General features: G+C 39.1%; 1 protein-coding gene across 1 annotated transcript; it reads left to right on the forward strand.

Annotated features, from left to right (window-relative positions):
- Nucleotides 1-2,118: 2,118 nt before the first annotated feature.
- On the forward strand, nt 2,119-2,592 carry LOC148296511 (uncharacterized). Its single transcript, XM_088248548.1, has one exon. It carries the CDS (start codon nt 2,119-2,121, stop codon nt 2,590-2,592), a length of 474 nt encoding a protein of 157 aa, XP_088104674.1.
- Nucleotides 2,593-15,499: the final 12,907 nt, after the last annotated feature.

Here is a 15,499-nt window from a genome sequence, read left to right on the forward strand (position 1 = left end):
AATTTTGTTGTCTACATGCCTTAATGAACCTAGCTATGTTTTTATGAAAAATCCAATCTTTCATTCAAGTGGTATCAATAACTAAATTTTCAAAGGATGATGCGCCTTATGGGTTTTGGAAAACAATATGGGTTTGATTTTTTAATATATGTGTTTATTTGATGCCTATGATTGTACGAATCTTTGTAAACCACATGTTATAAGAGTTATAAAGGCAATAGAGGCATGAAATGAAAAGGCACGAGCATGAACACCATAGAGGGGCTCGCGACATAGAGGGTCTTTTTTGTTTTTTTATGTGTGTTTGTTTCATCTTCCCATGAAAGTATGTTGTTTGATATAGTTGTCTTAGTTGATGCCATGAAAAACTGTGAAGACCCGAATTTTTAAAAGTATATATATTTGGGGATTAAATGTTTTGCTATCTATTTAGTTTATAATTACATATTTAAATTGATTATATATAGTTGTCTTGGTACATGTTATACTTTCATAAATATTATTATTAATTATTACGAATAGTACTGTACTGATAAGTATATACTTTAAATTCTATATATACTAAAACCCAATCCAACTGATCCTTGTAGCTAAGCACAGTAAATTTACGAAAATGCCCCTATTTTTAACTGTTCAACCAACTTCTTTTCTTTCCTGACACAGTAAAATCACGATTTTATCCTTAGCTGATTGCTTTGTGTTTTCCTCGTTTTGCCCCCCCTGCTTCGAATCTAACCATGTGTATGTTCCTTCTTGAGAGGCGCATGGTTCTGTTTGAACTAGCTAGTTTGACAGCTTCAGGGGCAAAGATGGGAGAGCTGGATTGGTTCTTCGATGTCCATCTGGAAGCTTCTACTTTTTTACGGAGCCATCTATTTTTCCTTTTGCTTTTCAGATTCAACAAATTCCTCTTTGTTTCAACCTTTCTCTCTCTTCTTTTCCAGACCATTAGTTTCGGTTGCCATTGTCCAACAACTTCTTTGCCTTCTTCTTTTTCGATTCGAAAATCAATCTCCATCTCTGATCATAGTTTTGAACTCATCAGCTTCGGCTTTCATCGTGTGAGCAACTGGGGTTTCTGTGGTTAGTTCTTTTATCTTAACCTCTATTGAATTTGGTTTTCATTGTCTTTTTTCTTTTTTATTATTGGGGTTTCTGTCAAACTATGAGTTAATAATCATGTTATTTGGGTTTATCAATTATGTTGTTTGATAATAAAAAAATGAGCTTTCTAACCCTAATCCCTCTAATATCTGAGTATGTTGTTGAATCTTTTGGGTGTTTTGCCAAGGTTAATTTTAGGCCAGAGCAATGGATTGAAACATTTGAGCATGTTGTTGAATGTTTTGAGTGTGTTGAGTTATTGAGCTTTGTTGACTGTTGTTAGAATATAGATTCGAACCCTTGTGTTTTTGTGAATACAGGCAGATATAAAATAAGTCCAATGGATTGAAACATTTGAGCATGCTGTTGAATGTTTTGAGTGTTTTGAGTTATTGAGCTTTATTGACTGTAGATTCGAACCCCTGGGTTGTTGTCAATACATGCAGATATAAAATAAGTAAAAAATAAGTGCAAATGAGCCTTTTCAGTTTTAAATCCTGCAAGACAAAATTGAGGAGTTGAAATTTCTCAATCAGTTGTGTGTTTGTTTGGTATAGCTTGCTAAAACAAAGAAGCTGATGTGGTTAGCTTAGGTACATGCTTTTTAGGGATTGAGCAAAACAAATCTGTTTGGTATAGCTTGCTAGCATAAAGAAGCTGATGTGGTTTGCTTAGCTACATGCTTTTTAGGGATTGAGCAAAACAAATTATAAAAATGAATGATAATGATCTAAAATATCATAAAATTATTCATTTAGCACTCAATTAGGCAACAAGAGTAGATAGATGTAAGTAGTATGCAATGATTCATTTTCAAATAGTCATTCCAAACAATATAAAAGCGAAACAATTTTTGAAACAAATGGTTACCCTGTATATAGATGTTGTGACGACCCAACAAAATTTGTGATAAAAAATGGAATACAAATTGATAACAGTTTTGTAGTACCTTACAACTCTAAATTACTGCTTAGATACAACGCTCATATAAATGTTGAATCATGTTGTCAATCAATGCTTATAAAATATCTTTTCAAATATATTAACAAAGGTTCAGATAGAGCTAGAGTAGTTTTCCAAGAGAACCAACAAGATGAAATACTAGCCTATCTAAATTGTAGATACATATTTCCATATGAAGCTTTCGCACTCACATATGGCCATGACGCCGTCTTACCCCTCGAGATTTCGGTAAAATCTTTAAGGGTGGCTCGCCACGCTAAATGGAGTAAGGATGAGTATAACCAGGCGATGGCTCAAGAGCTAGATGATCTTGATGAAGTTCGACTTGAGGCTTTGGATAAATTAAAGGCCCAAAAAGAAAAGGTGGCCAGGGCGTATGATAAGAAGACCAAGGCCAAGAGTTTCGGGGTTGGAGATTTAGTATGGAAAACTATTCTGCCATTAGGAACGAAAGATCGTAGTTTTGGTAAATGGTCTCCAACCTGGGAAGGACCTTTCCTCGTCAACCAAGTTTTAGGAAAATAAGCATATAGGTTGAGTTATGAGAGTGGTCGTCTCCATGATTCACCCATTAATGGCCGCTTTCTGAAGAAATATTACCCAACGGCTTGGGAAATGGCGGAGAGGTAGTCCGCCGCAAAGAAACATCTCATAATAAAACAATGATTTTTATTAGAAGAATGGGCCTCATTAAAGGACTCCTTCCAAAAGATATACATATAGGTAGGCAAAAGTCTACTACGAATTGGGGCCAGGTAATGGCCTAAGCATCCACTAAAGGTTTAGAAACTAAGTTAGTTCTACCACATATGGTGACCAAATAAAAAGGAACTAGCTAAGTACAAAATGGGTCATCCAATGGCCGAGTATGAACCTAAGCATCAGGGAAAAGGGTGCGAAGGGCAATCCTAAAGCTCTCCACCACAGCGTCTCCGATCGACAAGGTAGACTGAAGGGTCAGCTTCGTCTCTCGGTACGCTCCCACGGCTGCCGCATCCTGACGAAGTTGAGCCTCGAGAGGCCTATTGCTCCGGGCAATCTTGAAGACTTTGGCGACAATGGCAGCCCTCTTCTCTTGAAGCTGCCTCACCTGCTCATCAATATCTGCGACCTCCTGTTGTATCTGGCGGGCAATCTCGATCTCCTTCCTCATGGTTGCATTACGTGAGGTAATCCATTGCTCCAAGTCTTGGCCCATCCTTTGCTCCTCCAGAAGAGAACGGCAACGGGAGGCAAACTTCTCCACCTGACCAAAGAGATATGTGATCATAGTGGCTGAGCATGGGTTTAAAAAAAAGCCAGAGCTCGCCAAAGTCTCAATGGCAGCCTTGAGTTTGTCCCTTTCATCCTTGTCCTCTAAGGACATGAGGTCTCTATCTCTGTATGACTGAAGGGGGCCTCAGCCCCGGAATCTGGTAGGGCCCCGGTCGTGGTGGAAGAAGTGGCAAGACGAGTAGAAGCTTTTGCCGAAGATATAGATGCATCCCACTGATCGAGGAAGCCAAAAATGTCACCAGAGGGCTGCGAGAAAAATGGGCATTATATTTTCAAGTAAAGAAAGTAAGTTGCATATGTATATATGTATATATTGCTTGTTTTCATACCTGATCAGGAGATGATTGAGGTGCTTCTTCGTGAGGGACCATGGCCAAGCTTCCATTATCCACCGCCGATGGATTCATGGTAATCTTGGCAAGAGTAAAGGATGAAGACTCTCCAACCTAGCAAAAGGGTATGAGGGTTAAAATAATGGCACATATATTTGAAATAAGCATGAAAGTGTCGAGGCTTACCTCAAGTTGGAGTTCGGACGGAATAGCATCGACCACCAAGGCAGGAGCTACCGAGGTCAGCATAAGGATGGGCTCAGGTGGTGCACTTCCGTCGATGGGAAAAATGGGCTGAAATTTGGCCTCAGTGGCCGCGGTGTTAGCCGAAGAAAGTTCAGGGCCAGAAATGGCCGGCTAACATGTTCGAACATTGAAAATAAGGAATTGCGGGCAAGTATAGAAGAAACTTTGAAAATATGAAATTTTAATGAACCTGAGAGTTTGGAACGTGTGGGAAGTCTTCCTCTGTCAGCTCGGTCACATGCTCCAGGGCATGATCCTCGGGCATGGGAGTAGTCTCGTGTAACCCTGTGGAAACCTCTTCTAGGTGTCCAATGGAATTGACCTCGGTCGACTAAGTTTGAAAATGTATTAAGCATAAAAGAAGTAAAAGAAAATTCAAACAGCTAAGGAAATGAAGCTACCCCATCCTCGCCCACCGAAGTCATGACTTGTGCCCTAATTTCCGTCTCAGGTGCGGAATGTTGAATTTCCTATATTTTTGGGCGTAGAAGTGAGTTTGGGCCAGTAGAATTAATAAATGAAAGTACACATAGATATAAGCTTACCAAAGCGATGGGCAGAGTAGTGGCCGATTGCACGGCCCCAATCGAATGAGAAAGAGAAGGTTGCTCCGCCAGCCTTGAGGAACCTGCAACAAGTTTCGTTAGTTAAAAAATAAAAAAAATAAAAAAATAAATAAAAAAATGGGGTGCACGGCCAAACCTTGAGGCGAGAGGATGCGCTGAGCTTTTCTAGGCCGAAGGAATGATTGTGGGGGCACAATATTTCCGGCGGGGGTATTTGCTAAAAATTAGGAGATTTAATTTTTTAGAGATGCCCATTAAAAAAAATTCAGAAGGATGGAAATGCAAATCTTCAAAAAAGGCAAAAATAATCATGGAGAGTAGTTTACCTTGGACGGGGGCATTGGGCCTTTTCTCGCCCCGCCCAGGATTAGCATCGGTGGGATTGGCGGAGCTCTCTCTCTCAATAATGTCGGCAGAAGGACTTTCCTTCCCGGCTGTGTCAGCTGTGAGATTTGAATTGTTAGAAAGTAGGAAGATAGCCAAAATTAAAATGAGAAAACGTGTGAATATTTTACCTTTTGCTTGGGCCTTGTTCTTCTCTTTCTCTTGCTGGTAGGTTAATGAGCATGGGCAATGCCTGAAGATTCTACCTTCAATCTCCGAACAAGGTTGAGAAAACCAACCGGCCGACATCTCTTTCCACCAATGGATGAAAATATTAGAGTTACCAAATTGGGGATCTCTAATCGGAATGCTGAAGGATTTCACCAAGTCTTAGTTGAAATTCGTCAAGGCGGTGACTTCTTTTGCATCCTTGAATTCACCCCGCCAAGAAGAAAGCAGGTTGACGGAATCCATGGGCGGAATCGGGATGTTCTGAATGAAACCAAGTTGGTAGCCGGCGGTGGCGGGATAATAAAGTTCACCACCACAATGATAATTGCCACCTTTGTTCACCATTAGGCCGTATGGAAGATCTCGGCTAATGAGGATGCTCGCCCACATATTATGCCTCTCCTCCTTTGTCTCTGCCGTAGAATATGAGGAAAGATTCATGGCTAGATAATCCGGGAAACGGTGATCTAAGCAAATGGAGAGATGCTCCCTGGTCCTCTCTTGGCACTCATAGAAAAATCGGAAGCAATCCTCAACATAATGCTTCCGGCGTGGGGTGTTGAGCAGGGGTGGACCCAGAAGAGCCTTATCGTTGGGGCAAACGGTGGCGGGACTTAGTTCCGGAAAATAGAGCTAGAGCCACAATTGAAAAATCCATATAGGGCCAAAAGCATGGTAATCCATGGGTTTAGTAATTACCTCACGAAGCCCTCTATAAAGATAGGCAAGAAAGATTGGGCCCATGGCCACTTGATGGCCATCTACAAGTACTTCCGCCAAGGCTTGGAATTCCTTAGTAATCCCACCGGATTTTGGGCATGCCAGGAATTTGCACAACCACATCACAAGAAAAGCCACATGCTCAGTGTAGGATACGTCATTGATGGAAGGGGGGTCGGTGGGCTCTTCGCTATGGCCACGATACTTTTTCATCTAACTCCAGGAGGTTTTGATCGACTTGTGAAAATCTAAGCCCACCTTGGCTTCCCGAAGGTTGGCGGCCGAGAAATCATCTCCATGAGGGCGAAGGCCTGCAATGGCGGCCAAGTCTAGCAAGTCTAGCAATTGGTGGATGAAGACCAAAAGCATAGCTCTGCAATAACAAGAGATTGGTCGCAAGGAAAGGCTATTCCCGCACATAGGAGCAATGTATCATATATTCCGATTTTCTTCCAATGGCCCTTCAATTTTGGTTCTAAAATTTTGAACCAATGATACCAATCAAATTTACCTTCCGCCGAGCTCGAGTGGTCTAATTTCCCGGCGGCGGATGATACTTTCTTTGATGGAGCTTCTTTAGTTCCGGCGGAATCCATTTTGATGGGGGTCCCCGTTGGCCAACCTATGAAAGGCTTGGAGCTCTCCCAAAAAGTTGCCCATGTAAAGTCTGAAAAATAAGTTGGGCCATTTCTCGGCTGTGTCACCCACACCTTCGCCAACTTTTCTGGGTAGGCCGAGAAAAATGGGCCGAGAATATATTGGGCAGAGTTGGGAAAGGCATTGAGGAAGTAGGCAAATACCTGCTTGCCCAAGTCTTTGTCCATGGCCACTTTCATTTCTTTAAAAAATTGGGCACTATCATTTGGAATGGATTCCATCCTACAAACATGAAGAAAAATCGAATCAAAGGAAAATATAGTGAAGAAAGTGAGATTCGAATCAAGAACATGAAGAACATCATGGCACTATTCATACATTCAAAGTTTCAAGTCTACACTTTTCAAAGCTACAAATTCATCAAAATCATACCAAAATCAACAAAGAATTAGTGCAACATACCTAGAAACTTGCAAATTTCAAGTTTGACATTGATTCGGGTGGATTTGGTGTGTGAAATGATGAATGTGAAGATAAAGAGGATATGAGTTTTGAGGGAAAACCTTCTAGAAACCTATGGCTATGGTGGGAATGTTTTATGGGTAAATAATGAGAACATTTGGGTATTTGTAATACCTAGGATTCTTAACAAAAATCCTTCCAATTTAATTTCAAAGCTTAATAACATGCAAGCCAATTAGAAAGTCTCAAACTTCAGAAATTGAAAGGTCTTGGGTTTCAATTTGCTTACCTTTACACCAATTCCGAGCTAAACAAATCGAGGGGCAATGTTTGGGGCTGTTGAAAATCAAAACCGAATTTGAAGCTTGTGAAGAGGTTGCAGCCGAAATCTTGGAGTTATCGGCCGGTTGTGCTGGAAGATGTGGCTAGATTTTTGCTATCAATGCCCAGTTTTATCGGCCGAGAGCCACAGATTTTTGGGCAAGAGTCCTGGGGGTTTTCGTGGAGACTAAAGTCTGTAACCATTTTGCAAGTCGGCTGGAGGTTTGGAAGGTTAAGATTTAATATCATCCTTATATATAAGGATTCATGTCTTGTGCAGGTAAAGTTTCATGTGCTGTTTGGCCAACTTCAATAATCGGGTGACCCACGTGTGCAAATTAAAATATGAACTTATATATAAAAATGCAATTACTTTGGATTGTTGCATGTCCAGCCAGGCTCCCAAGTTCATGCCCTATATATATATAATATTACAAAGTGAAAGCAAACGGTGAAATCAAATTCAAAGCCATCATTATATGGTATGCATTATATATATATATATATATATATATATAATAGGTAGATGAATGAACAAAGTGTGGCTGGAACCTTTTAATTATTTGCTAATTCGGTTGAAAAGGTAGTGGCTGGAGAAAATTAGGCTGAAGGTTTTTGAGTCCACTTATCTTATTATATATATATATATATATAGTTATTCTCTTATCCGGATGTCCGCACGTTATTATCGTGCGGATCCTATTGTAAACAGGCAGGAAAACAGAGAGGGGTAGTACAAAATACACTGCGTCCGCACGATAATAACGTCCGGATGTCCGCATAAGAGAATTTCTGTATATATATATATATATATATGTGACTGAAGGGTTTGCAAATATGCGGCTCGAGGCATTAGGGGTCTGCAAAAAGAAATGATGCAAGTGGCGGCCAAAGTTTGGATGTTTTAGCAAATTGGGGCGAAAGCTATTGTGTCCTATTATACATGTATAATAGGTGGATGAATGAAAAAAGTATGGCTGGAGCCTTTGGTTGGTCTACCAATTCGGCTGAAAAGCTCTTTGTCTTAATATATATATATATATATATATATATGTATATATAAAATAAATAGATGAGTGCAAATGTGCGGCCGAAGTTTTGGTGATGTGCAAAAATGGGCTGGAAAGTTCTTTATCTTATTGTATATATATAAGTGCCATCATAAGCCTTTGGGTGGTTTGCAAATTGGACAAATGAAGCAGCAAATCACGTGGGAAAGCTTTGAATGTTGGTGTGGAACAACAAGTGGAGCAAACTAAGGAGGAAGTGCTGAAATGTTGGACTCAAATAGCCTTTGGGTGGTTTGGGCATTATTTTATGGGAGGAGTTTAATTGGTTTATGACATGTGTACCATAACATGTGTGAAAGAACTTTAGGTTCTTTCTTTAGTCATTGGTGTTGTCCATTTTAAGAAAGAAACCATTCTTTCTTAGTTTATTGTTTCAAGTGGATGGGTGCTCTGTGGCAACAGCAAATGACTTCCTATGCGAAGAGGTGCAGTTGGAGCAAATTGGGCTGAAAAGTTTTTTTTGTCTTAATATTGTTGTAAAGTCTTGAGTGGAGCCCACATATTTGGAAAGAATGAAGGATATAATGATGAAAGTATTGTGGAAGTGGAAGATATGATTACACACATTCACGGGAGGCAATAACCTTTGCCTACAAAATAAAGCTTCCTCCTCATTTGTAATAGATAGAAAATGACTCAATGATGCTTTCTCTATATCTCAATTCTCTCTACAATTTCCTCTAGATTTATAACACGTTATCAGCACGAATATCTCTAAAATACCAGCTGAGATATTCAACCAAAAACTCCAACCCGAGGTTCCAAAGCTCAATTAATCATCATATGGATCATCCCATCTCCGATGACCCCAAATCTCCACTTCTCCCTCTCCACCACAATCATCCAATCCAACGGTCAAAAAGCTTCCTGTCAGATGGCCTTGTGGCTAGCTGGAACATGCTAGAAGTGCTTGTTTGGGTCTTTGCTTGGTGGCTCGCAGAGCTTGTGCCTATGCCCATCACCTCCATGGTTCAAAAGGTGATCAGCACCTGGGTCAGCCTTTGCCAATAAGGTGGTCATGGCTTCCATAAACATGAGACAGGATTTGCGCATGCCCTCAAGGAATTGGAATTGTCCCTGTATCTTATCGTAACAAGTACTGATTGGAAAAAGGGGATGTGAAGCAGAGCATGGTGGCTTTACTTGGACTTTGCTCGCAATATGAAAAAAACTTTGATCAGAAAAACAACACCAAAAGGGGATAAGTTCTCTGCCTCTCACTTTATCTCTTCCATTAATTATATTATTATAATATTTGCACAATTTAATACTTAACTAACATTCAAAGCTAGTGTAGATTGCAGGTGGAAAGAAGAAAAGCCAACGTGATATGTCTAGCTTTCCACTAACATATTGGTATAATAATATTATATTATTTAATTGTGGTGTTGATAAGAACCCACCAATGACTGCCTTTACTTTATCCATATATATAGTAGTTCTATGGACGGTTTCACCTCCTATATTTTTAGTGGTGGTTTTATCCTCACATTTACTATGGACGGTTTTCACCTCCTATATTTTTAGTTGTGGTCTTATCCCCACATTTATTTTATTTACTGTATGGTGTAAGTTTATTACCCATACGACAATATTTATTTAAAAATGTGGCACGGGTTTATCGTCCACACAACTGTCTTTATTTTTTTTTATGGAGCAGAATTAGTGCCCATACCAGCGCATTTACTTTATCGCACATTTACATTTATTTAAAGTATGGTGCGGGTTTATCATCCATACCAGCAATTTATTTACCAGCAATTTATTTTATAGATTAATTGTGCGATATGATGAGTTTTTACAATATACAGATCAGGACCAGAAGCTCCTTGATCCTCATCATGCAACTGCATCAGGACTTGAAGATCCTTGATGATGATATTGATATGAGAGCTGGCAGTCTCTCGATACTATATTTGTAAACAAGAGATCGGACCAGAAGATCCTTGATCCTTGACATGTAAATAAGGATCTGGAGTTCCTTGATAATGTAATAGTACCGTATTGGTTAATAATACAGTACACATGAATAATAACTGTATTGGCAAATGTACTGTACACATGAATAGATACGTATTCATGACTTGATGAATAGTACCATATACATGAATAGTGATGTATACATTAATATTAACCATTTTGGATAAACCGTCACTATATACAAAAGGAAACCTGCAATTCCTTAAACTCATGGATGAGCAATTAAATGAAATGCCAGAAGTTCCTCAGAACATGGACGATTACATAAGGGCCTGAAGTCCTGAAATATGTACAGGAATTTATAAAAATGTCCACACCATGAGAATATGTGATTTTGGCATGCAGTCCAAAATCTGACAATATTGAGAACCTGAAGTTCCAACAATTAAATGGACAACCCTTGAGGTATTATTGCAAAATGTGGAACACCACATATCTCTTTGGCATAAGAAAATAATTTGATAAAGTTCGATTCTGTTACAATCGACACCTCAAGAAAGAAATATATTTTGTGAATTCTGGTTGTTAAGAATACACCGTGAAATAGATAATATCAGGATAAACCTCAAAGGATGAATTAAGGCTCTCCACATATTTTGTAATATTATATGATCTGGGCCGGAAGCCCATGGATCCAAATATATGAGAGATCCCAAACCTGAAGTTTTGGGTATATAGTAGTTAATGCTCTTCACTACTATATTGCAATATTATCATGGCTTTTACTCAATTCATATTTCATGCCCATTTGAAAAGGGCAAATAAATTCTGAGGTCGTGTTTTAGCCCGGGCCAGAAGTTCCAGACTCACATGCATTGAAATATGTTACTTGAGAGATTTGTTGTGGTTATTTGAACCTATAAGGCACAAGGTTCCAAACCGTCATTTTGAAAAGACGTAAAAACCACGGGTACAAGTTTAAGAATTTGCCCAATTATTATAACAGAAAAGGAGTATACAACAGATAGATTTTCTTCACCTGCAAGAAAGGAGCAGGCTCTGTAAAATCTATAAAATTCCATTATGTTCTGGAAGCCTCTGCAGGAAGAGGACGACGCCTCTTAAGCTTAGCCATAAGTCTTTCGTGGTCTTCCAGAATCTTTTCATTGGAAATCTGCAGCATGTCAAGCCTTGTCTGCGTATCAACGGAGTATGAACTCACTAGTTTCAACAAGGCATTATTCTCTTCTTTAAGTTTCTCAACCTCCTGTTGAGACTCATGAAGTTTTCTTTGAAGAGACGAATTTTCAGTGTTCAGCTCCTGAATCTCGTTTGCTCTAACACGCAAACGATTAGCCAAGTTAGAAACAGAAGCAGCACTCTGAATGCTAAAAGCCAGTGAGTCATCAATGGCCTCTTCTTCAGACCTCCATGTTAACAACATGTCATCCATAGGAATAAGGAAATTCCTAGCTACTGTGACAGCAGTCGAATCATTCATCATCACAGAATCATTAACCGTGAGATGATGGTTTTGGGATACAAAGGATGGCCGCCAGACTTTGGCATCACGGGTTGCTTTGGGATCAACATTTAAATCGAAATGATTTGGGCGAGAAGAAGAGGAAGCCATTTTCAGAAGGTTTTGAGGAAAGCCTTAGAAAAACTGAACTTTCAGAGAATGAAAGGGAATTGAGTTGAAATGCAGTTACTCCAATCAAATCTTGCAGAGGCAATATCTATAGGTGGAAATGTGGCACCGTTTCCAGTATCCCAATATTTCCCTGGATCCCCATATTCTCTTTTTCTTTCCTAGGTTCCAAAACTTTACGCGGCCTCCATTAATGTCTGTCGGCACTTTAGTCGTTTTCCAGGATTATTTTCGTCAAAGTCGATCTTACTTTGCGAATTTCACGGAGTTACTTTTTCAAAGAACCCCGAGAACTTTGCAAATTTCTGTGGTTAATTTGAAATTCACCAGATTTACTTATTCCCCTTATTTGTGTATAAATATGTTACTAACGAAATTTTCTTTGCAGAATACACTCAGTTTCCTCCAATTTTCTCCATATCCAATGATGCAATATCCACTTGTTTTTCATATCAGTGAGTACATCGATATGCTTGAGAAGCGAGACTATCTCTGATCATCCATTCAGGAAGCGAGACTATCCCTGATCACGTTTCCGCTACATCAGGGAGCTGCAAGAATGACCACATGCTCTGATCTCCTGGAGTTCTTCTAGGCTAGGAGAAATGAGAGTTTGTTGTCTGTTCCCACCAGCTTCCTTCCTTGATTGCTTACCTTACCTTGCAATCAATATCACAATTTTTGTATCTTTTCTTTCTTTTTATATCTCTCGGTTCATAAGGAATTTTATTTCCTTAGAATGAACATCCGAAGAAAGAATCCATGTAGTGATCCTAACACTGAGGGTTATATTTTTGACAGAGACAGAAGGATTGTGATTTTTGCTCTTGCAGGATATAACTAGATTATCAAGCGTCACATTATATTTGCAGAGCCGATACGAGCTTAAATGATACTTGAGAAAAGTTTCTCCCACCTAAGGATGTAAGCAATATTTGTATTATTTCATGCTTGTACTCTTGTTTTGATATTTTGTACTACATCCTTAAAGGTAACCAAATGAGGAGATAAGGTCGTTCCGGAAGAACACCATGCAAAGGACCATTCAAGAAGGATGGCTTGTATCATTCTGATATGTATTCATGAATTATTAATGAAAATTTCACAGATTGCAAGTTGAATACATTAATGACACACTGCATAGATTAAAGTCCCATAAGAACAGAACATGGGTATAGCAGTGATCAATATGATGTACGCCTGTTGTGTAGCAAATGTAATGAATTGAAGTCCCAGAAGGACACTTCTTTAACATGTCAATATTAATACGGTGCACGCCTGATGCATAGCAAATTATATGGCTTAAAGTTCCAAAAGGACAATTAATTGACATGTATGTATTAATCTGTGGCATGCCTGCAGCATGACAGATATATGGGTTCTAAATGTTCCAACTCCCTAAATGGAGATTATCCACGCCCTACTGTAAAGTAACGCTCCATTGAAGGTTATAATCCACATTCTCACATAATAAAAGCCCCTTAAAGTGGCTTGGGTACCCAAAAGCAAAGAAATGCTTATAATTGATGCATGCGCATGCACATGAGAATGGTGGGATCATGAGAATTGATGAATAACAATTTTTGGTTTTGGAGTAGCTACTCAAATCATCAATGGGCTGTGTTGATTGGAACCACGTTCTATTATTAAATGTCGACAATATCATTGGCCAAAATGGAAAGAGGCAATTCCATTACAGATGAGAATGAACGTGAAAGAACAAACCCATAGTACGAACACCAAAAGATGTTAATACTATACTTGGGTGTTCAGAATAAAAGGGAGTATGCCCATTTTGTATGACACAATGTTTCTGGTAGAAACAAGGAATATTAGGTTTCTCCATATTTACAGATGCAATCGTGCCTTCTTATTGCACATTTACGGAGACCAACATATTATCTTTAAGGGTTATTAGATGCACGGAGCATATCGCCAGAAGCGATTCTCTAAAGATGTACAAGGAGAACTAATAGATGGATTTAAAGCTATATAATGTGTCATGAAGTGTAATCCCTTAAATAAAATCCTTGAAGGATTGGAATTGCATGAAGCAAGTTCCTGAAGGACATGTGCTTGAAGCACAAAATCTGTACTCAATACTAATATGTATAAATTGCCTCAGTGAGTACCTTAATTATAATATGGTTGCAACACATTACAACTCCCGAAGAGTTCAAAACTCCTGAAGAGTTAATACTTGGTTAAAACTCCTAAAGAGTTCGAGGAATATTTGTCTCGGCCTGAAGATCGAGCATTATGCCAACGAGATTCTTGCTTATACTAAGAAAGTATTGAAGCATTTTATGTGGATTATCCGTTGGGCACTTAAATGATTTTCCGGAAATATACTGGACCAGACATTGTATTTTCAGATAGAGCTCAGCTCCGTCACCATCACTTTGGGATGATGTGAGGCATATGTGATACTATCTCCGCATAACATCATATACGGGCATATTCTTTTAAGTGAACTTACAAATAGCCTAGATTTTGTTGGATACGCGAACTCTGGAAATTTCTATGGTCGCTTATTAGAAAAAGTTAGTCATGAAGATTTTAGGGGGAGATATTCTTCAGGGGGAACATTCAACAATATTACAAGATTGACTCACAGAAGCAGTGTCAACTATCATATTTAGAAAGATGATCAACAGTATGGCTTAAAGATATTTTGCCAAGCATCAGGGGGAGCGTGCTGTCAATAAAGATCTTCACACACTGTACTCTTTTTCCTTCATCCAGGTTTTTATCCCACTGGGTTTTTCCTGGCAAGGTTTTAATGAGGCAGTGTCGCACGCGTGTCAATATACACAGATTTTTACAAACGGTTATGTACTCTTTTTCCCTTCGACCAATTTTTGTCCCACTGGGTTTTACTGGCAAGGTTTTTAACGAGGCATATTCCATAGTGGTCTCCAAGGGGGAGTGTTGTAAAGTCTTGAGTGGAGCCCACATATTTGGAAAGAATGAAGGATATAATGACGAAAGTATTGTGGAAGTGGAAGACATGATTACACACATTCACGGGAGGCAATAACCTTTGCCTACAAAATAAGGCTTCCTCCTCATTTGTAATAGATAGAAAATGACTCAATGAAAACATCAGATTTCTATGCTTTCTCTATATCTCAATTCTCTCTACAATTTCCTCTAGATTTATAACAAATATATATATAATTAATCAAAGCCTAATGCCATATGCTGCCAACGCCAGACCAACATACCAAGATGGCTTCATGCGATATCAAACAAAAGGCCAAGAGGTAACCCATGCGGTGGACATAGTTGGAAATAAACAAATATATACATATAAAATTCAAAGGCAAAGCTAAGGCCTTTGTGGACTAGCGGCCAGCACATGGCTTAGATGAAGATCAGCCAACAATTATTGGAATATGCAGCTATCAACCATGCGACCGATATCCAAATATTTGGAGTTCACATACCACTTAACGTTGGTGGGAGTCTTAACCAAGTCATAAGCTCCAAGTGTGCAACTTCTCACCAAATGTCAAATCAAGTCCAAAGCTCAGCCTACGAAACTAAGTTCAAAAGTTCCAGCAAAAGTTTCCCTGCAAGTGGCGGACTTTAAAGACATGAAGAATTAAGTGTCAACCTACCAAGATTCATTGCACCTTATATCAAGGGGAGAGTTTTCACAATCCCAATAACATTTTGGGCAGTTCATGCCTAGAGCTCTGGAAGACATTAACA

The sequence above is a fragment of the Prunus avium genome, chromosome 2 (genome assembly GCF_965620075.1).
Source record: "Prunus avium chromosome 2, drPruAviu1.hap1.1, whole genome shotgun sequence".
In the NCBI taxonomy this organism is placed as follows: Eukaryota; Viridiplantae; Streptophyta; class Magnoliopsida; order Rosales; family Rosaceae; genus Prunus; species Prunus avium.